General features: G+C 43.2%; 1 protein-coding gene and 1 pseudogene across 2 annotated transcripts in view; one reads left to right on the plus strand and one right to left on the minus strand.

Moving 5' to 3' along the window:
- YPEL2 (yippee like 2) overlaps positions 1-23,989 on the plus strand; it is a 65,188-nt gene that overhangs the window by 35,116 nt on the left and 6,083 nt on the right. For both annotated transcript variants that reach the window (XM_019431066.2, XM_053892941.1), the window contains exons 3-4: positions 19,657-19,700; positions 20,777-20,885. In XM_019431066.2, coding sequence (XP_019286611.1) covers positions 19,657-19,700; positions 20,777-20,885 — 153 coding nt within the window. The remainder of the gene's footprint in view (positions 1-19,656; positions 19,701-20,776; positions 20,886-23,989) is intronic.
- On the minus strand, positions 14,496-15,473 carry LOC109256107 (glyceraldehyde-3-phosphate dehydrogenase-like; annotated as a pseudogene).

Below are 23,989 nucleotides of genomic sequence, written 5' to 3' on the forward strand. Positions count from 1 at the left end.
CTTCTATAAACTGTATATCCATGAGCTCTGTGTGAACAGGAATGTTGATATTGTATAAAGTTAATAAACCCTGATAATTAAGCCAGTGCTGTAATTCACAGCCAGGCTCATTTCCTCCTTGTGATGCCTTCAGTTAATCAGAAGACAGATAAATCATTGGCGGACACCAAACCTTCATAACTCTGAGAAGAGGGCCTTTCAAAGTTCCCTGGTTTGCTGGGCCAGGTACTCCCTTTAGCCCGACTTTCTTGTATGGCTTTCTTGAAGCTCACTGAGTCATTATAAGCTGGCAATTGCACCCCCACTTTTATGAGGTTTTCTATTATGTTAAAGTGAGAACTGAGTTTCAGAATTCATGTGGCTTTTGGTGTAGTCATGGGGTTTGGGACAGGGCAAAGTGAAGGGGAGAAATAGATGGCTTCTGTACTTTCCAGTGTTTTAGCATATGCCTGAATGTAGTTGAAACTGGCCTTAGAAAATGGGGATTCTGAGCAGAGATCCCCAAATCTGACAGCACATCAGAATAACCTGGGATAAAAAGACTGATCTTCAGGACCTACTTCCAGAAATTCCTATTCTGTAGGTCTGAATGTGACTGGGAATGAAGGCCCTGCCTAAGGGAAGGAAACAAGTCACCTAGGATACAGGACTTGAAAAGCATTCACTCTTGGGGCTGTACAAAGGCAGCACCTCAGAGCAAGGGCCTCCTTAAAGATGCTAGGTGCTGGCTTCCTGGCTTGCCTCACCCTAGTCCCAGCCTTCTCCTTGCTTTGAAGGTAGCCAGACATGCTGGCCCTAGTGTTCACTGTCTACCTTCTAGCACTTTCCACTCCCTGAAGGCACAATTGGTGGTTTTGACTAACATTTGTTTGAAAAAGAAGAGAACTCTTTGGAGATCTTCCTCTAATAATGATGACAGTAGTTATCATTTTACTGAGTGTTAACTAAATACCAGTGCAGTGCTGGTATTTACATCTTTTGTCTCACATCTTTTGTCTCATACTGACCCAGAGAGAGATGTACTACCATTGTTACCATTTTGGGATGAAGAAAGTGAGGCTTAGACAAATTGAATTGATCAAGGGGAACCAGTTAGGAAAGGGTGGAACCAGAATTGGAATTCAGGCATGACTCCCAGTTCATACCCTTCAGTGCTCCACCACACTGTTTCTTGCTCTAAATTAGCAGAGAAACCCAGCCCAGCCTACTCTCTTGGTGCTTCCCAGGCTGTCTGCCTGGCTCAGAAATCTCCAGGTAAACCCCTATTCCTGGGGTCTTGAACTTGAACCAAACATGACACCCTATGGAACATCATACCCTATGGTCTCTGTTGTTTTTTTTTCTTTTTTTAATGTTTATTTATTTTTGAGACAGAGAGAGAGCACGAGCGCACACACAAGTGGGGGAGGGGCAGAGAGAGAGAGAGAGAGAGATGTGGGGGAGACACAGAATCTGAAGCAGGCTCGAGGTTCTGAGCTGTCAGCACAGAGCCCAATGTAGGACTCAAACTCATGAACCATGAGATCATGACCTGAGCCAAAGTCGGCTGCTTAACTGACTGAGCCACCCCCAGGTGCCCCTCTGGATTTTTTAAAATAGAGTTTTTTGACCCATAGAGCCATGGCAAGCAGGGGAAGGGATGAAGGAAGAGCACAGGTGATTCTCAGCAGGGGAAGAAGTTATTATTTCTTAAGCTGTTTACTAATTAGCTCCTTTTGCTCCTGAAACCAAAAAGAAGAACTCAAGAGTCAGCACGGCTCAGAAGCCCTAATTAATTTGTGGTCCAACTGGGTCAGGGAGAGTGACCCTGTGCAGTGGCTTTTTTCTTTTCAGGGACATGTGTGCCCCAGCTCACCAGGGCAGAGTTCCATAGCACTGAGGGGAGGGATTCCACCCCCCACCCCCCACCCCTGGGAGTTAGATCTCCTGTGAAGCACATGTCTGCCTATTCAGTCCCTTCCTCCCTGACCCTCTGGCTGGGCTCCTGCTGGTGTTAAGTTGCCCCAAATACTCAGTCTCTTATTTCACATCGCCAGGCAAAGATCCCACAGCCAAGGTGCCCTTTCGGCTTAGCTTTCCCATTGGCTGCTCACTGACAGATAAGCTCCTAAGAGGAGGCAAGGGGGAGGGAGGAGAGGTGGGTAACACCTGGAGCAGACCCCTTTGTCCTTTTGTCATTCTGCACAAAGCATGGGTGCTACGGCTCCCTGCTATTGTGTTTGATGGGGCAGGCCCTGGGTGGTGGCTCGCTGCCTAGCTTTCATCTTTTATTGGTACAACTGTACATATGCTTAGGCTTTACCTAAGGGTGGAAATTGGAGGCTGAAAGTTTTTAAGTGTCAAGAGACAAGGAAACTCTGTATTCAGTGTGTGGGCTGGAAGAATGCAGGAGCTTCTGAGCCAGGCTCTCTTTCTGCATAATCTGCTATGGCCATGGCCTGCAGACTCCCTGTCCAGACCTTGCAGAGATGTTTCATTCCTTGGGCTGGGTGGAACTGAGACGTGAGTACTGCTCCTAGTCAGGAGGGGGATGAAGCCAGCGGACAAAATGTTCCTGTGCCTGGACGACCAGCCACAGCACAGCCTGGGTCCCTGGGAATTAAGATGAAACCTTTCCTCTTTCTTTAGCCAACCCATATCTTGAGTAACAGATGAGTTACTGCCAGACGAAGTGGTTTTAATTTACCTTTTTGAAGAGATAGATGCACTTAAAATAAAAATGAGCAGGAAGTTTGCACAGTTAGCATTGCCAGTCTCACTGCTGTCGGGAGTGAACATGTGCTCCTGGACTTCCACAACTTCTCTCTTCTCTGTCACTTGCAACCAGAGCAAATCCCTGGAACCTGGTTATAGGGATTGTTATGTTATGTGGAGTTGCTCTATCAGTCAGGAAATTTCCTCAAGAAGAGGTCCTCAACTAGGGCCTCCAAATACAACCCTGTAGGTAGGTGCCAGCATGACAGAACCCAAGAACTGGGCATCTATGTATAAGTTGGTCTTGAGTATCCAGAGACTATTTAAGAATGTGTACAGAAAGGTAGCAATTAAATGTTTGTCTTGGAAAAAGCCTGGCTTCTGCATTCTCCCAGGAGCCCTCGCCTAGGGAAGATGATTAAAAATAGATCTGAGTAGCACTTCCTGCCTGGCAGATGGCTGATAGCAAGTGCTAGGGCTTGCATCTAGCTGACCTTTCCTTTCTGAAATCTGCTCTGTGTTTCCATGATGCTAATTGAGTCCCTCTCTAGACCTACGCAAAGAGCTGGCTGCAAAAACAAAAACAAAAACAAAAAAACCCCAACAAGGTTTGCTGTCCTGGCTGGGCTCAGTTCATGGAGCAACTTGAAAGTGCTGGAATTCGCATGGAAACACCCACTCTGTGGTCCAACTGGCTGGTCCTTGTTTAAAAACTAACAAGTTCTGCTTTCAAATTTGCTGCCCAATGCTGTTAAGGATCCCACACCCTCTCCACCCCCATCAATAAGAAAAAATTAGTGGAAAGGGGAGTGGTAAGAATGTCCTATGTTAGATGTGTACACAATAGACAATGCTTACACTCACTTCAAAACAAAGTAGATGCCCAAAAGAGAGGCAGGGACTTCTTGAGATCTGGCTTTCAGGAGTGGTTCTATCCCCCTCAGCTATCTTTCCTCACTTATAAAACACTGATAATACTTGAGACAGTGCCCTTAGGTGGTATCAAACTATGGAAGACACAAGATATGATTGCAAACATCTAGGGACCACTGCTGGCTTCTCAAGGAGTTATTACCCTCTTCTAGGAAGGGGATGGGGATATATGTAGATGGGTTGTGCTGAGGCTGTGCTAAGTGCTCATGTTTCTTCAAATCTTACTTCCTCTCCAAGGAATGCCCCTGCTAAATCTCCCCCCCCCCCCAAATGATCTCATCTTCTTCAGTTCCATTCATGTTCTCAAAAACTCCTTTAATGTCCATAATGTGTCACAAGGATACACATTGTTTTATACATATTTTGTGTATTTTAGTCCTGTTTTCTAGTTAGCTAGATTATAAGCACCTTCAGGGCAGATCTAGCTTGCTACATTCTTCTTTGTGCCCAGCCAGATCTGGGGCACAGCTGCTCATTAAATATTTGTTGATTTATAATTATGGAGGCACAGTATTCCTCATTAGGATCATATCACAAGATTCTAAGCCATACCCTTACTATTGGACATTTAGATTTCCCCCCAGTTTTTATTTTATTTTATTTTTTAATGTTTTTATTTATTTTTGAGAGAGAGAGACGCAGCACGAGCAGGGAAGAGGCAGAGAGAGAGAGAGAGAGATGCAGAATTTGAAGCAGGCTCTAAGCTCCAAGCTGTCAGCACAGAGCCCAGCGCAGGGCTCGAACTCACAGACTGTGAGATCATGACCTGAGCCAAAGTCAGATGCTTAACTGACTGAGCTAGCCAGGTGCCCCTAGATTTCCCCCCAGTTTTTAAATCATAGACTACATTCATGCGACACAAAACTGTTTTGCCCAGGAGATGATTTTCCAATGCCTGATATCTCACAATATGTCTGGGGCTTTGGTTTTGGCCAGGGAAGAAGGTTGAGCACCAGAGTATGTGAAAAGGTTTTAAGTTTCTATGTCTTGAGGATGAGAGTCCTAAAATAGGAATTGTCAGATAAGATAGGCCAGCTGATGAACAGAAAAGACTTTTTATGCAGATAAACAGGAAGTTTAAAAACATGAGAGAAGAGGTCTAACTCTGAGTCAGAAATGCTCATTTAATATGTGAGGCGTTTACTCTCTTGAGAAAGTGGATTCACACAATGTTCACCCTCGAAAGAGACCTTACTCAACCCCCTCATTTCACAGATGATGCAACTCCCAGTTCAGAGGATCAGGGATCTGCCCAAGGACATCATGCAGTTGGAGGCAGATGATCTAGCCTTGCCTGACAGGGGCATGAGTGTGTAGGATGGTTGTTGTGACCCAGTGTCGTGTTCTGTTTCTAGAAGGAATACCTAGAATCACCAGTGCCCGGCATTAACACTTTGACCAGCACCCTATCCTCATTTATATGCTCTTGTCTCTTTCGTAAGAGCCCTTTGGCTGTGATTTCTTCAAGCCCACCATGATTGTCTCTTCCCTTGTAACTATTTCTTATAACTCTACTCCTAAACCTAGTCCGTGTGTGTGTGTGTGTGAACATAGGGATTAAATGTAGATGCATGCTACTGTGCTCACTGGAGGAAAGCCTGACGTTGGACAGAGTTCCTGCCACAGTGGGAAGAACACGTTAGTCTACTTTATAGTGTATGCAACCTGAAGTCCAATTGTTTAAAGCCTTGCGCTATGATTAACATTTCCAGGAGAGCAAAGTGTTGAAGGTATTTAGAGAACAACTAGGATGGAATGAAAAATGAGGTTTAGAAGATAGTGGAAAACTTGGTGAGGGTTAAAACCACACCACATACAGAAATTTGAAGGAACTGGTAGAAGGAAGGGTACTGCCATTTATAGAAAGCCTGTTCTGTGCCAGGCGTTTCACTGTCTGTGAGGTGGGTATTGTTCTGCCATTTGGCAGATGAGGAACATGAGACCAGAGAGGTGAACATATCCAAGAGCACATGGTAAAGAAAGTGCCAGAACTGGGAATTGAATCTAGTTCATACAACTGTATAATTCTTCCATTATACCAGGCTACTAAGCTGGGAGAAGTTCAGCCCATACAAAGAAACCTTGATGCAAGCAAGATTATAGCTTTAAAGATATCACTCCAAGTGTTATTTGGCACCAGAAGATATAAAGATGGAGCATTCTGGGAACTCTCAGGAGATAAGAGTTCAGCTCATATGAGGAATTAGGGACAGGCAGAGTGACTGGCAGTAGAATGGGCTTCCTGGGGAGGTAAAGAGTTCCCTATCCCTGGACAAGGTTTGATAGAAACGTGGGTGACAGCCATGCATCAGATGAGTGGCTGACCTTTGGAGATCCTTCATATCCCAATGGTCTATGAAATTAAAACTGGATACGGTCATGTGTATATTTTGTTTTGTTTTGAGATCTTTTGCTATACCAAAACTGCAATCCACTGCAGGAGATTCCTATAGAATGCTATTAGTTAAGTCTTTCTTTCTCATTCTTTTTTTTTAGCTAACTCCCCAAGCATTTTTCTGGGTTCTCTGCTCTTTCCTTGTTGTGAAGTCCAGGTGCCAAAGAAAGGATTTTAATGGGCCTCTTTGCTTTTAATTATTTGTTCTCACAGCTTATGAAATGAGAATCATTCACTCAGTAGTGAGTGCGGAAGGCTGTTTTCATGTTGGGTTGCAAAGAACATTCCTTTGGTGGTCTTCAGTCAGCCTTAAGCATTGTAGGTTTACACATTTAATTTTACCTATGTACTGAAGAATGGCCAAGTTGTGGTGAAGCAGTTCATCTAGCACAACTCACAGGAAGCTAATTGGTAGACCAGAATTCTGATTTGTTAATTTACAGTGGAACAGATAATCCTGAAAGCTCAGACTATGTGTTATCTTCCTTGAAGGTAAACCCACTTGAGCGAGAGAATTAAATTTAGGCAGTTGCTAAGTAAATATGGAATCAGAGCAGAGGAAGTTGAGTAGCCTAAGAGATTTTCATCAATTCTGACAACTTGATCCATCCTTCTTCATCAAAGAGACAGATTTTCCAGGTGAACACACTCTAGAAAAATCTTGGGACTTGGAATCAAAAGCTGTAGATTTATGTTCTGACCTTGACTTACAAGCTTTGTGAAACTGGGAAAGTCACTTGAACAGCCCTGGGTTTCAGTTTCCTCTGCTGTTTTACAGATTGAATTAGTTAATGTGTGTGAAAGTGCTTTGTGCATTCTGATGTCAGTATTAGTCTAATTCTGTTAGGCTCCTTTCTTTTAGTGAGTCACCTGGACAACACCCTTGTTATCCCATCTTCATTCTCCCTTAGACTTTGGAACCAGACTCCCTGGTCTCTGTCATCTATTTGTTGTTTGACCATGGACTTAATTTTCTCATCTGTAAAATGGGGACAACGATTGTACCTACTTCATCAGATCAGTAGCAGATTAAGTTACTTGGTTTATGTAAAACAATTTGAATCTTGCCTGGCATATGGTAAGCACTATATACATAGTAAGCACTGTATACAACTGTACTGTTATTATTTCACAATTTCCAATTGAATGAGCCTGCTTAATTTCTTCTATAAACTCTCCAATTTCACTACAGTGATTGCTTGTTAGAAAAGGTTTTTAGAGCACCCCCACCATAGTGTGTGGCTTCAGTTTCTGAAGCCTTTTCTGGTCTTTTTGCCTGGATTGGTTGCAGGGGAAGACTTACCTTGAGAGTCTGAGGTTTTACCCACTGACATCAGATATCTTTTGTAGTGTGAGGACATTTCATTTTCTGGTGTCTAGTTGGCTTTGGAAACAGAAGTATAGATTGAAACATAAATCCAAAAATTGGTATTTGTCCTTCCTAGGTATATTAACTTGCATTATCATCTTCTTCTTCTGCTTTTAATGTTTGTCTATTTTTGAGAGATGGAGACAGAGCATGAGCGGGGAAGGGGCAGAGAGAGAGAGAGAGACACAGAATCCGAAGCAGGCTTCAGGCTCCGAGCTGTCAGCACAGAGCCCAACGCGGGGCTCAAACTGACAAACCACGAGATCATGACCTGAGCCAAAGTCGGATGCTCAACCAACTGAGCCACCCAGGCACCCCCAACTTGCATTATCTTCTTAATTTTAGCAGCTCATAGTGAATTATTTTCAGAGACCTGATGGTTTTGAGAGAAATTTAAGTTCCATTATTTCAGCCCCCTTAAAAGTTTTAGTTTTATATTTGAAGTGAACTGCAGAGGCCCCAGTATTAATGACTGCCTGCTATTACATTCTGATTCCACTACCTCTAGTCTCTTAACTCAGAGGTCAGTCTCCCCAAACAGACCTAGTGAGGGTGACATGTCCAGCTTTCTTCTGTAGAGAATGGAGTTTGTCTGATTATGGGAATCCCCTGCTCTTTGTCTTTCTGAAGAATGCATGTTTTCTGTGACTTCTCTATGGAGAGCAAGGAGCCAATGCAGGATGTTGAGAGCTGGCGGCATCTGTTTTCCCACTGGCTGCATGTTTATATTGGCATCTACTGTCCTAACCCTTTGCCACAAACTAAGGGAGTCTTATCTGCTCTTGGTTCAACAAAGAACAGCCCCACGGCCCCAAACCACATCTGAGGCCCTTAGAACAACTTGGAGAGGTGTGGGAGAGGAGCTGTGGGGGTCTGTGGCTGTAGGGGGTTTGGTAGAGAGTCTGGGGAAGCACTGGTGAGACAGCCCAGCTCTTCCAGACTGGTCCAGCAAATCCCGTTTTACATCCAGAAGGCCTGTGGTGGTGTGAAAGGAAACAAACATTTATTAAATGCTGTTTCATGAGCCAGGCACTGTGCTTTACGTACAGGCATTCATTTAATACAACATCCTTTTGGAATAGGGCGTTGTGTTTCTCCCTTTTGTGGATGGGGCCCTGAGGCTCAGAATGACTTGCTCAAGGTTACACAGCTTGCTCCCAAGCCTGCATCCTTTCCACTGAACATCAGGCAGACATGACACCATGAGGGAGCTGACTTTGCAGGCTCTTTATGCCATTCTGTTTCCATTCCATTTCTCTATTCTAGGTCCATCCCTAAAAGCAGTCTGTTTCATATAGGCCAACAGGAAGGTGAATGTAAATGGTCTGATCGTTAAATGACTTAGATCCCAGAATATCCCCCGTTAAGCAATAAAACGTGGCGCCCAGACCGCTCAGCACCTTTTGTGTCTGCCATTCGTTGCTTGCATCATTTGCATCATGTATGCTCCCATGCCCTTGGAATTTTATGACTCCACACAGCAGATATTTCCTCCTTTAGAGCCAGTCCTTTCCCAACCCCTCCCTCCATCTGTTTAGGGAATGTGAGAGTGAACGGAGACCTACAAAACTTAGAGCCAGGGGAGGAGGCCTGTAGGAGGCCATGCTTCTGCCCCTAGTCAGTGCACATGACTTTCTACCCCATGTCAACGTTTCTAGACAGATATGTGAAAGCTTTTGGTAAACGATAAACACATATAAATGGCTTTGTTCTTTCCTCATCTTTCCTAGTGACCTGTGTCCTAGTGTTGAAATCATACAGAGTCAGGAAATTCTTCCCTTATAATTAACCCAAGTCTCTCTTATTTCCATCTATGTCCATTTCCTTGTCTGTTTCTTTCAGAGAAAATGGAAGAAATCCCCTTTAATCTTCTTCCCTCTTAGCTAAACTCTCCTAATCTCTTTAAGTTGCACTTGGGTTCTAATTCTGGAAGTTTTCATCATTTTCATTATTCTTTATTATGTGCTTTCTCCATGTGCTTCCTCAAGAGTGAAATCCAAACAGGACCCAGTATTATTCGCCATGGGTTTCAGCTCTTTGGAATGGAGCCTATGGCTTACCCTGACCCTAAATGGTAAGCTCCACTGGGCTTGACAATGGATGGAAAAAGAATGAGAGAGGAGAAAAGACTGACCTGGCCTTCCCCAGCAGAGTGTCAGACCTGCCGAGGTGGGATGTTTAACCAACACCCCAAGGGCAGGGGGTTTGCTAACCCTCCTTTGTATCTCTACCTAATACTTCTGCTACCTTCTTGCTGAGATAGTATATAGTGTGGTATATAGTGCCTTCAGCAAATACGTGGAGACAGAGGGTAGATTTGTGGTTGTCAGGGTTGGGGCAGGGGACATGGAAGTTGACTGGTACAATATGAGATTTCTTTTTGGAGTGTGGAAATGTTCTGGAATTAGATAGTGGTGACGATTGCACAACCTTATGAATATATCAAGAGCCACTGAATCATATAAAAAGGATGACTTTTATGGTAATGTGAATTATATTTCAGTTAAAATGAACTCAACTTTATGTTTGTACTAATAAGTTCTTTTATAGCTATATAATAAAAATAAATTGTAACAGCAACAACGAAATATATATAAAGCCTTGAAGTTTATGGAGAACTTTTTTTCATACACAGTATCATTTATTTCTCATAGAAAGCTGGTGTGAGTGTGAATACGATTTTATTGTGCCCATTTTACAGATTAGGAAATCTGGTCTCAGAGTAGTTAATTGGCTTGCTCAAGTTAGTGGCTGTAGCTGGTACATGGCAAAGCCAGGGTTCAAACTCTAGCACTCTACTTCTTTGAAGCCCATGTAATTCGCACTGCCTGTGGATGGTAGGATGGAAAAGCAAGCGCTAAGTGCTTTAAAGAATTCACAGAACATGACTGGAAAGGATCATGGGGAGCTTCAGTCTTATCCCTCCATTTTTATGGAGACATTGAGTTGCAAAGAGTGGAACATTTGCCTTTTGTCATAATAGAGAAAGGGGGAGATCATAGTTACCAAAGAAAAGGATTTTCTAAACACAAGTAGATTAGAATCGGCCTTTTCATCTCTCTTTTCTAGGCTTCTGAACAGGCCAAAGAGGAAAGATAGAGAACTGAACTTCCTTTTACTCTGGACTTCATTTACCTTGTTTTACTTATTATCCTCAGAACCCTTATGAAATAGGCATTGTTTCCATCCACTGATGTAAAAGATGTGGAAGTTGAGAGAGGCTGAATAATTCTCCCAAGGTCAAGTAGCTAATAAGTTGTAGTTGTAAAACCAAGATTTGATCCTGATTTTCTGATGCCAGGACTAGATCCTCTTACGAATGCACATTTGCTCCTCACTCCCAGATATTGCAGTTGGGTGGACATCTGTGTCCTTCATCTCCTGAGACAACACATGCTCAGTTGAAAACGGTTGGCCTTCCGAGTGAGAGAAGAGGGCCTATGTTGGAGAGGCTCTGCTTCATGCTAGGAGGACTTCATGCTTGAGTCTGCTCAAGCATGAGGACTTGTGCCTGTACCAAGGGGAAGGAACCCACATGTTTGCTCTTTTGCCATTCCTGCTCCCCCTCCAAAAGTATTCATTTTCAATGGTCCTCCTACTTTTGGAAGGAATTGCTGCCTTCCAGACTTTCAAAGGGGCCAGAAATCAGTGGTTATGGATACTAAACAGGAAACTCAAAGCGCTTTCCGTTCCTTTGAGCTGGCTGGAAGGGCTGGGCCTAGAACTATTACTTTCCTTTAAAGGACAGAAGAAAAGCGTTGTGTAATTTAAACACACACACACACACACACACACGCACACACACACCACCACCACCACCACCACCACCACGAACAACAACAACAACAACAACAACAACAACAACAGAAAACCTTTCCTGGAGTCCTGAACACCAGCCTTGGTTGATACACAACATGGAAAAGAGCTGTCTTGTTGCCTAGCAGTAATGACAGCAAACAAATGTGTCTGACAGTCTGTTTGGGATCTCCTGGGCTGAAATTCTGTTTGCTTCATTCTAATTGCTTCCTTAACTTCCTTTCAGTCTCCCCACCTTTGGTACCACCCTCCCTCAAGAGAGTGCCAGGCTGTGCCTGGTTATGCCAGGCTGGGCTGGGCCCCACAGGATACAGTGACCCAGCCAGGGCTATTCTTGTCTCTGTCTATTTGCAAGATGCCTGTTGTTCTCAATGGCTGTTTTTCCCATCATAAATGTTGACTTGGCAGAGGCCCAGAGTGGAAGCCATGGTAGAAGAGCTTCCCAAGTCTTGCCCCAGGAAATTCAGCTGGTCCTGAGTACCAGGCTGAGGAAACAGGTGCGCAGTTATTCAAGGGGTACCTGAGTAGATATTGCCTCCAAGACAGCTCATTGCAGAGTGTGGGCCTCTGCAAGCTGACTTTCGTAGAACAGGCCTGGAGGAACCAGAATGGCCCTGAGAGGCACCTCTGGGCCTGGCTGTCATTCTTTTCTATGCCCTGTGTCCTCTCCCACCCCTACTCTCTAGGGCTTCTAAGCTATGCCAGGCTAGAGGAAATTAGTCGTAGGTCCTGCCCTGAAGTAGACAGAAACCCCCGGAGCAGCGGTCTCCAAACTTTAAAAAAAGTTTTTTTTAATGTTTATTTATTTTTGAGAGAGAGAGAGAGAGAGAGGGAGAGAGAGAGAGAGAGAGAGAGAGAGAGAGAGAGAGAGAGACAGAATGCAAGCAGGGGAGGGGCAGAGAGCGAGGAGACAGAATTCGAAGCAGGCTCCAGACTCCGAGCTGTCAGCATAGAGCCCGACGCGGGGGGCTCGAACCCACAAACAGTGAGATCATGACCTGACCCAAAGTCAGACGCTTAACCGACTGAGCCACCCAGGTACCCCCAAAACTTTAAAAATCACATACCACTATTAGTAAGATGTTTGAGTATATACTCCTAATATATGGATATTTAGCTTATAAGTGGTATCATGTACTTCTATGTAATATATACATTAGAAACATATATTCAAAGACATTTTAAATAATTAATATAATTTAAAAGGAAGAAAAAACAATTACAAATATGTTTTCAAATCTTATTTATTGAAGGTATGGTTTAACATGCTCTTTTTTAAAAAAAATTACCGTTAATCACTTTCTGATACAGTTAATTCTAAGGTATGTCTTAATGAGAGTATATTTCAGTGCTTCAGTTAAACAATTTCCCTTGTCAAAAAGTCCCTTACAAAGAAAGGTAGGTTCAAATGCAACATGAGCATGTCTGTGCTTATGAAAATCATGATTCCTGCAATCCAACCCATTTTATCCAATCACACAAAGGTTTTTGCTGAACTTCGTGCTTGCTCTTGCAAACTTGCAGAAAAATATTTTTTAACAAGGCTTCAAACCCCTCTGAGACTCTTTGTTTGGAATACTTTTAAGTAGAGTATTAGGAAATTGTTTATAATTCCTAATTGTACAAATATAGAAACACAGAGTAGGGGCGCCTGGGTGGCTCAGTCGGTTAAGCGTCCGACTTCGGCTCAGGTCATGATCTCACAGTTCGTGGGTTTGAGCCCCGCGTTGGGCTCTGTGCTGACAGCTCGGAGCCTGGAGCCTGTTTCAGTTTCTGTGTCTCCCTCTCTCTCTCTGCCCCTCCCCTGTTCATGCTCTGTCTCTGTCTCAAAAATAAATAAACACTAAAAAAAGAAACAGTGTACAGATGGGAGATTTCAGAGACGACTTACTTTTATTGGCTTAATTTTTTTTTTTTTTTTTAATTTTGCAAAGTAAAGTTCACTCTTTGGTATAGAGTCTTATGACTTTTGACAAATATATGGTCTTGTAACCCCCATAATGAAGATCACAATTCCATCTCCCATGTTACTCCTTATAGTGAAACTCTCCCTTTACCCATAACCTTTGGCAACCACTGATCTTAGTCTGATACATTTCAAATTCATCCATGTTGTTATGTGTATCAACAGGTTGTCCCCTTTTATTAAAGACTACTATTAAATGGGAGGTATCAGTTTATCCATTCACCAACTGAGAGACATTTAGGTTGTTTCCAGTTTGGGACAATTATGAATAAAGCTGCTCTGAAAAAATTCTCCTCCAGGTTTTTACATGAACATAGATTTTCTTTTTTTTTTTTTTTTTTTTTTTTGAACATAGATTTTCAATTAACCTGGGTAAATGAAACCACAAAATTCTTGTCCACAGTGGCTATGCTGTTTTGCAATGGATAAAAGACTTCCAGTTGCTACACATTCTTTTTTTTTTTTTTTTTTGGATGTTTATTTATTTTTGAAGGAGAGAGAGACGGAGTGTGAGCAGATGAGGGGCAGAAAGAGAGGGAAACACAGAATCTGAAGCAGGTTCCAGGCTCTGAGCTGTCAGCACAGACACGGGGCTTGAACCCACCCACAAAAGTAAGATCATGACCTGAGCTGAAGTCAGCCTCTTAACCAACTGGGCCACACAGGCGCCCCTACACATTTTTGACAGCACTTGTTTTTGTCAGCTTAAAAAGTTTTCACCATTCTAATAGGTGTGTGGTGATTTCTCATTGTATTTTTAATTTGCACTTTCCCCAATGACTAATGATGCTGAGCATCTTTTCATGTGACTGTTTGCTATCTGTTTATTTTGGGGGAATTCTGTTCAGATCTTTTGCTCATTTTATATTTTATTTAAAAAATTAAAAAAAAATTTTTTAAATGTTTATTTTTGGGAGACAGAGTGGGGGAGGGGCAGAAACAGATGGAGACACAGAATCTGAAGCAGGCTCCAAGCTCTGAGCTGTCAACACAGAGCCTGACGTGGGGCTTGAACCCACGAAGCATGGGATCATAACCTGGGCCGAAGTCGGACGCTCAACCAACTGAGCCACCCATGCGCCCCTTATTTAAAATTTTTAAAACGTTTAATATTTTTGACTAGGTACAGTATACTTTATTGATGATATATGATAAAGTAGGGCTCTCCAAGTCCCTCCCCTTTTTCAGAGGGTCTGGGATGGAAACTGGAAGTCAGGAGATTCTCAAGTGTGTTGGGGGATGAGTTGGGGCAAGGACTCCTCAGCAGCTGAGGGCCTCTCTCTACTTCTTCCTCTTGCTGGGTCTGGTGGTCCAGTGGGCTCTTACTCCTTGGAGGCCTTGTGGACCATAAGGCCCACCATCTGGTGGCTATAGCCAAATTCATTTTCATACCAGGAAATGAGATTGACACAGTGGTCATTAAGGGAAATGCCAGCCCCAGCATCAAAGATGGAAGGGTGGGTGTCACTGTTAAAGTTTCAGGAGACAACCTGTTCCTCACTGTAACCCAGAATACCCTTGAGGGAGCCCTCTGATGCCTGCTTTACCACCTTCTTGATGTCATCATATTTGGCAGCTTTCTCCAGGTAGCAGGTCAGATCCATTATTGACATGTTGTAAGTGGGGATAGGAAGTCCATGCCAGTGAGCTTCTCGTTTAGCATAAGGATGACCTTGCCTACAGCCTTGGCAGTACCACTGGAAGCAAAGATGATGTTCTGGGCAACCTTTTGGCCATCACGCCACTGCTTCGCAGAGGGGCTGTCCATAGTTTTCTGGTTGGAAGTGATGGCATGGACTGGTCATGAGTCCCTCCACAATGCCAAAGTTGTCATGGATGACCTTGGCCAGAGAGGCCAAGCCTTTGGTGGTGCAGGGGGCATTGCTGACAAGGTTGAGGGAGTTGTCATACTTCTTATGGTTCATATCCATCAGACATGGGGCATTAGCAGAAGGGGCAGAGATGATGACCCTCTTGGCCCCAGCCTTCTTCATGGTGGTGAAGACCCCAGTGGACTCCACAACATACTCAGCATCAGCATCACCATATTTGATACTGGCTGGGTCTTGCTCCTGGAAGATGGAGATGGGCTTTCCATTCATGACAAGTTTCCTATTCTCAGTTTTGACTGTGCCAGGGAATTTGCCATGGGTGGAATCATACTAGAACATGTAGACCATGTAGTCGAGATCAATGAAAGGGGCATTGATGGTGACAGTATCCACTTTGCCAGAGGTAAAAGCAGCCCTGGTGACCAGGCACCCAATATGGCCAAATCTATGTATTCCAGCCTTCACCATCCTGTCTCGAATGTTGCTGGCACTGTACCAGAAGATGCCAATGTCTGGTACATTGGGGAGAATGGGGAGAAGCAGAGAGTTTCTTTTGCTCATTAAAAAAAAAATTGACATTCATTTTTGAGAGACAGAGAGAGAGAGAGAGAGAGAAACAGAAACAGAGCATGAGCGGGGGAGGGGCAGAGAGTGAGGGAGACACAGGATCTGAAGCAAGCTCTAGTCTCTGAGCTGTCAGCACAGAGCCCGACAAAGAGCTTGAACTCACTAACTGTGAGATCATGACCTGAGCCCAAGTTGGACACTTAACCAAGTGAGCCAGCCAGGCATGTCCTCTTTTGCTCATTTTAAAAATTGGGTTTTTTCTTTCTTATTGTTGAGTTTTAAGCATTCTTTATATATTTCAGATACAAACGCTTTGTCATATATGTGATTTCCGGATATTTTCTCCCAGTCTATGGCTTAACTTTTCCTCTTTAACTATTTTTCAGAGTAAAAGTTTAAAAATTTTGATGAAGTTCGTTTAGCAGTCTTTTTCTTTTATAAATTGTTTCTGGGGTAGCATCTTTTCTAACACAAAGATTTCCACCTGCATTATCTTCTCAATATCATTCGTTTTGAATCAATTTTTATATAGTCATATCAATTCTAAACTACAAAGAGCATATTAAATGAAAACATTGCCAAATACCAGTTCTCTCCATAGCACAAATTCCCTTTGAAAACAAGTTACATTCCCATTCCCTGTTAAAATGTCACCTTTACTTTGAAGGGGTAGATTTAGCGAATTTATTCTTTGGAAAATATCGCAGAGTACCGTACTACTGGCAGCTACTTTTTACTGCAAAGCCCAGCTTGGAATGCTCATCTTTTTGCAGAAGAAAAAGGCATAACTTATCTTTACATTTTTAAGTACTTTGATATAAGCGTGAACCTCTTTGTGGTGCTCTATCCTATTACAAAAAAAATTGCAAGGATCCTACTGTTCAAATATCCTGTTTTTACAAGCTAAGTCTCACTATTGTCATCCTATTGCACAGAAACAACAGTATTCACAATATGCTAAAAGCACAGGCTGAAGGGTACCATTGTCAGTGCCACACACACATTCAGTGAGAGCCCCACACCTCCTTGTAGATTTCTGTACACAGATGGCACATACTAGCCCAGGGAAGATCCCAGTGGCAATCTCTATGGCTGTTTGTTGAAACTCTGGTTTTGTTTGTTTGCTTGTTTTTAGAGATAAAAATAGTTTAAAAATTTAGTGTTTTTTCCCTACCCTGATTGTCTTGTATATGTTCTGGGAATACTACTACCCTGGAAAGTCTTACAATGCTGCCTCTCTCCCTGCATTCCTGCCTATGCCTAGACATAGTAGATAATCTATATTTCTTTGATAAACAAATTTGATAAACAGATTTCTTTGATAAACAAATCCATCTGTCTGGTTACAGATGGTGGAGCTGTGTTGCTTTATGTTGTCATTTTCCTGTCTGCTTTCTTCTAGCATTTGTTTTCCCATAGCCCCATTTTTCTAAGCACTGAACTTGAAGTTCATAACAAATGTTTCTTAGAGGATGATTCTCCTGATTATCCATAACTTAGAACCATGGAATCATAAGAAGTATAATTTTGGAGCTGTGAGGGGACTTGGAGGTGGACTAGTCTAAATCCTTTATCAAAAACCAAATATAAAGGAATTTTGTAAATCCATAGAATGGAATAACTCAGCAATAAAAAGGGAAGCATCTTTTGATAAAATGCAACAACATGGATGAATATTAAAAGAATTATGCTGCATGAGAGAAGCCAGACCAAAAAACCCTACAAAGGGTGTGATTTTCATTTATAAGAAAACAGAAAATACAAACTGTAGTGACAGCAGCAGCTGCCTGTGGATGAGTGGGGAAAGGGACAAGGAGGGGAGGAAAAGGCTATATATGATGAAGACAGACAAGAGGAAACTTTCGGGTCCATATTCTTGATTGCGGTGATGTTTTCACAGGTACATACAGATAGTACACATTAAATATGTACAGTTTAAGGATGCCTGGGTGGCTCAGTAGGTTGAGTCCTATTTTGACTCAGATCATGATCTCATGATTCATGAGTTTGAGCTCCACATTGGGCTCTGTGCTGTCAGCCAAGAGCCTGGAGCCTGCTTCAGATTCCGTGTCTCCCTCTCTCTCTGTCCTTCCCTTGCTCATGCTCTGTCTCTCTCTCTCAAAAATAAATAAATATTTAAAAAAATATGCACACTTTATTATGTCAGTTATACATCAATAAAACTGTTTAAAGAAAACAAGGCAAACAGAGGCAATTTAGCTGTGGGATAAATAATAAAACCTACAGTATGTCAGATCATGTGCTGTGTGGTAGGGGTTCAGAGAGACAGTGAAGAAGACATGGCCTGTACCTTCAGGCAGCTCATGATCTAGTGAAGGAGTTAGAAAATAAGTGGATAAATTAGATCCAGTATGTGAAGGACTAAGAAAGAGGAACAGACAAGGAGCAAGAGGTGTCCAGTACATGGGTGCCAACACGTGCGTCTTCTGGGGGGAGGGGTCGGGGAAAGCCTTACGAAAGAGAGGAAGCTGAGCCCAGGCCTAGCATAGGTCAGGTGGAAGAGCCTCCCCATCTGAAGGAATATCGTGGGCAAAGTTGTTGAAACGCAAAATTCCAGGAATTGCACGTGGTTCGGCCTGACTAGAGCAAAGGACACTCCAGCAAGAGAAGAGACCGCAGAGGTTGGTGGGGCCAGATTGTGAGGCTTTTGCTACCCTGGCAGTGCTTGGGTGCCTAGTGCTCCAAGGTTGAACTAACAGGTTGTGCAAATCCATAATCTGTGTCACAGGGACATGTCTCTTGCAAACACGTGGCACAGACCTCCAGATTTTGAGGCTGGGACACTCATTCATGTTCAGTTCCAGTCTGGAGCTCTTATGTTCCTCAGGAATGTTCCAAAACCCAAAGGAAAGAAAGCTGGTTTGGGTCTGAGCAGCAGCTGGGGAACATCTGCATGCTTCTTGGAGCTCCACCTGAGAGCAAAGGCTTCTGGTACATTTTTCTGTTGGGCAACCAGCAATCTAGCTGCCCCAAAGGCAGTTTTTCCACAAGTCAAAAATTTTGTCTTTCTTTCTGGCTGGCAGCACTGATCCCTAAAGTCCTGCATTTCTGACAATGGCTGTCTGGTGTGCAGTGATCTGTGTCCTGTCTGGTTCTCTCCTACCCTCTGGTCATCTATTAACCAGCCACCACCGGATTTCTCCAGCCACTGAGCAGTAGAGGTCATGAGAGAGTCCCTTATTTGTTTGTTTTTAGAGTGGTTTTCAGAGAAGACTGGGATGTTTGATGCAGAGTACGATTGTCAGACCGCATTAAAAATGCAGGCAGCAATGCAGAACACGGATGGCTCATGTCAGCCAGACATTTCAATGTAACCAGAGGAGGAAAACACAGATAGGGCCTGTGTTAATGGAAGTAGATGCCAAACTGTGTGGCAAGTCTGGCTCATGTTTCCTCTATTGCCTGCTACCCCTTCAGTTGGAAGAAAGAAGCTCATATTTAAGCTAGAATTTAAAATGGGATTGCTGCTTGATGAGCATTCCTGTGACCTAGAGATCAAATTGCTTACACCTCAAAAGGAATTTAGGAGGATTATAACTGTCATAGCAGTTAGAATCTCCCAGAAGTGAGGAGTGAGGTTTAGTGGTTTATTCTTTCTTGCCTTGGGATTCTTTGCTGTCTTCTGCAGGGTTAGACCAAGAGGGCAAGCAAGAGCGCACACACTGATTTCCCTAGCCAACTCAGAGGAAAGCTGTGGCCAGCACAGATGCCTGAAACCAAGATCCAGGAAAGGCCAATGTGGATTATCTTGGGGGTATTAATAAAACAGATGGTGTCAGGAGGGAAGAAGTTTTCAATTCTATTGTGGAGTTTGGTTTTTGTATCTCCTCACCTGGGCTAGTGAAAACAGTCCAAGTGTGAGCTGGCCCAAACTCTTAGCTCTGTTTATTCTGCCCTCATGTCCTCCCCCATGCTGTCTGCCAGCTGGACTATTAAATGGCTCAGTGCTCTTTTTTTGCTGTGTCAATCCTGGAAGGTCATGATTGTTGTGATTTGAGGCTGGTTTTCCAAATGGGTGGGTGAAATGGATACCTAACTGTCGATTTGTTTTCTTGCATTTCAGTCGTTCCAAGGAAGTCAAGGACGAGCATACCTCTTTAACTCAGTGTAAGTGTCTCTGAATGGTACATCCGTTGTTTGGTGCAAATTTTGCAGGGTGGGGAAAAAGCAGCCCTCAGTGTTAATTCAACACTGGTCCCTGCCTTCTCTGCCACAATAAAAGCCCTGTGGAACATTATTCTCTACAATTGGAAGCCAGTTATCTTTGTGGATATATATATATATATATATATATATATATATATATATTTTTTTTTTTTTTTTTTTTTTTTTTTTTTTTTTTTGCAGCATCTTTGGCTAAAAAGTATACATTTACTACCCATAGTAAGAACATAAGAGGATCGGAGGGCTATATAGTCTCACAGAGAAGAAGTTGAAGTGATTCTGAGAGCCTCATCATGGAGGCTTCATAACCAGGTCTAACCATGGTCATAACCGGGTCATAACCATGAGTCATTGGAGAAGAGGGGAGGTCAAACAACAGACCCCGATGTCTGCTGCAGGAGCTCAGGCTAGAGGAAAGGCCCGGTTAGTGAAGAGTCCCCCTGACTGCAGCCTGTAGGGCCTTCCATCATTCCTGGGCACATCATTCATAGCCTCTTACTTGGGAAAGGAGGATGAAGCTCGCACAAGCGTGATAAACTGTGAGAATGGAAATCTAGCATGTTCAGCTTGAGATAATATGGGGCTCGTTCATCCTTGTAATTGGGACAACATGGTGCTCATGTCATGTTGCCATGTTTGGCTGCATTCAGTCCTCAGTAAGCTCTGAGCTGAGGACTCAGCTCATGGTCTTCACAGTGTGGCCGTCTGTTTGTCCCCTTGGGTTAGAAGCATTAGTTAGAAACATTCCAAGCAAAGTCTCAACCATGAAGACTATTTTTCATAGGCTCACTGAATCAGAACTTGCAGATCTCAAAATCATTTCAATGGTGATGTTTCCACGTGGTTACCTTTTCAGGATTGTTACCACTCTCAGTCTTAAATGATGCCCTTCTTGGTGTTGGCTTCTCTTGAGGCATCTGTGCTCAGTTGTTTTTTTTCTTTTTTTGCTGCAAGCTCAGCTTGAATGACTGATGATGAATGTGTGACTAACTACCCGTTCTCTCTGTCCCTTGGCACAGAGTTAATGTGGGCTGCGGGCCTGCAGAAGAGCGAGTGTTGCTAACAGGATTGCATGCAGTTGCAGACATTTACTGTGAAAACTGCAAAACCACTCTGGGCTGGAAATATGTAAGTACTGAGGAGTCTGGTTGGCAGTGAGAGGGAGGAAGGGAGAGCCTCATGCTAAAAGATTTCTTTCTTCCACTGTCTTCCTATGGCCTTGTGGGATTATTTTAGGCCAGGACAGGAAACTGGGCCCAAAGAGCAACTCCTGGCACGCTCTTGTCTACCACACTCTTCTTCCCTTTTCTCTGATAGTCCCCTTCTACTCATTCCTTCACACCTGCCCCTGAGACAGACACACACACGTGCGCGCGCACGCGCACACACACACACACACACACACACACACACACACCTGCTTTTCAATTTAATTAATAATAATAATAATAATAGCAGCGTATACCATTTCCTGACAGCTTACTGTGTTCCAGACATACATTATTCTATTTATATTCACAGCATCCTTAGAAAGTAGTTCATATTTTAATCCCTATTTTATGGATGAGGAAACTGAGGCTTAGAGAAGTTAATGGTATATCTAATGTTACCTAGCCGTTACGTGGCCAAACCAGGATATAGGTGTCCAGGAGTCTGACTGTGGAGCCCATGCTCTTTGCTCCAGTAAATGTTCTCAGAACATGTTACCCAGGCTCTAGGCTCTATGCTAGGTATCCTCAAACGTTAATTAATGTCCACTGTCAAATATAGTCATGGATGGACTTTTCCTACTAGACGTTCATTCCTTTGCTGTTTAACTCAACAAGTATTTTTTTAAATATGTATTTTTGAGAGAGAGAGAGAGTGCAAGTCGGGGAGGGACAGAGTTGGAGTGGGGGATGCAGACAGAAGATCTGAAGCAGGCTCCCTGCTGACAGGAGTGTACCCAATATGGGACTCGAACTCATGAACCATGAACTCATGATCTGAGCCAAAGTGGTGGGGCTTGAACTAATGAACCATGAGATCATGACCTGAGCTGAAATCAGATGATGCTCAACTGACTGAGCCACCCAGGTGCCCCTCAGCAAATATTTTTAACATCTTGTTGGTACTTCGGATGAGCACTTCACCGGGGTGAGAGGAGGTATAGATGTTCAGTGAAAATAAACTTGTGTTATTGCTATTTTTGGCAGATGTTTTTATTATTGGCAAATATGTTCATGTGCTTTTTTCTGCCCTATCATTGTGGGAATATTGAGAAATGAGTCTTCCTGTCTTTGGGAGGACGATTTATTCCATGTAAAATGCCATAAATTCCCTGTACTGTCAATTGCACAGGGTCAGTGTGAAGCTGGCTCATATGACCTGCAGTTAGTTAGACAATAGTTAGCTTTGGAAGAGCCTGGAGGAGTGGTCAGAAGTTCCCGCAGAGTGCAGTTGTAGGTTGCAGGACTTTGGGGAAGGCTGTGCATTAGGGGGAGCCGGGAATACAGGGAAAGCCTCCTTGCCTTCTCCGGTGAATCTAAAACTGCTCTAAAAATATGAAGTCTATTTACTTTAAAAAAATTTTTTTTAAAGTTTATTTTGAGAGAGAGAGCATGAGCAGGGGAGAGGTGGGGGGGGGGGGTGTAGAGAGAATCCTAAGCAGGCTCCACACTGTCAGTACAGAGCCTGACTCAGGGCTCGATCTCACCAATTGTGAGATCATGACCTGAGCCAAAATGAAGAGTCAGACACTTAACTGACTGAGCCACCCAGGCACCCCTAGATTCCATCTTTCACATCTCCCTTGAAATGTTCAGAATTAGAAAGAAAGATCCTAGATGGTATGTTTCATGATGGCAAGATGGTCACAGATCCCTACAGTTGCCTTGATTTGCTCCTTGTGGGAAAAACTGGTCCTGGCTATTCTGTTACCCCTGCATGGCCACTGGCCCTCTCTGGGTGATCTGGGAGCCACAGTTCTGGTTTTGAGGATCTAGAAATTTTCTGCCCTTCTGTTTTCCCAACCTTTTTTGTCATCTTATTCCATTAAAGATGTGCAGGATTATAGACGGAAGATAAATCTGAGTTAGTTGGTTTTGCTCTTTACTTCGCATAAAATGATTCACTCCTTTGACAAAGGTTTATTAAAAGCCTTTGTGTTGGATACAAAAGTAAATGAGATCTAATCCTTACCCTCAGGGGTGTTTATAGTCATCATATGAGAGAGGAAAGCTACAGGTAGACATAAAACAGCTTGACAAGTATCGTGATATCACAGGACGATATAGAGAAGCATTCATCTCCCCAAGTATTTATTGATTACCTCTCATGTCCCAGGCTGGTGCTCCAAGCTTTCATTCCATTATTTCTTCTCACCCTCACAGTAATCCTGTGAAGTACTTTCACTTATCCCAGTCTTATAAATGGAAAGTTCTCAGTCATAAACAAAAGTGGTTAAGTGATGCTTCTGGTGCCAGGAAACAGAAATGGGGTTAGGTCTGGGGGTTTCTGTAGACTTCAGATCTAGTACTCTGTCCCCTGGAATCCAGTTATGACATTTTGCAAGTGCCCTGTGGCTTGGGGGCTATTAAATGTTTTTTTCTTTTGGCTTTTTTGTTGTTGTTCAATAGAGATATAGTCTTACTTTCCTAGTTTTCTTTCTACCTCCCGCCTACCCTGAACATGCTACCATGGAACAATAGGTCGTATTCTCGAACCACATTCCTCTATTGTGTACACATCACACAGCGTGCGCGTGCGTGCACACACACACACACACACACACACACACGGAGTCAAGGAATAATGAAGTGTCAGGGAAATTACTGCTGAGCCCACAGCTCTTGCATGTGTGTGATGTGTTTGCACTTTCTCTCTCAGGGCCTCTCCCCTCTCCACTTTGTGGAATGATTCCTCTCTCAGCAAGAGACTCAAGTCTGAGCTCTCATTCTGGGACCCAAATCCCTGGAGCTCTAGGACAGAAGATATAGTTCATACACATGCTGCCCAGAACCTATGGACAGTAGGGTTTAGCTACTTACTAATTTGGAATACTCAGAACAGCAGCTGATATCCACTGTTTCTGCACACCAAACTTAGCCATAATGACCGTGATGACCAGTGTTTTTCTGATAATACATTGAGATATTTTTATTCATCTATGCCTGTGAATAAAATATCTCTTTGATCCTATACCTATGCAGGGCTTTTTTTTTTTCTTCCTATGGGACTTACTAGCCTGAGAG

The sequence above is a fragment of the Panthera pardus genome, unplaced genomic scaffold (assembly GCF_024362965.1).
Source record: "Panthera pardus isolate Hobbes unplaced genomic scaffold, ASM2436296v1 HiC_scaffold_3, whole genome shotgun sequence".
NCBI classification, from domain to species: domain Eukaryota; kingdom Metazoa; phylum Chordata; class Mammalia; order Carnivora; family Felidae; genus Panthera; species Panthera pardus.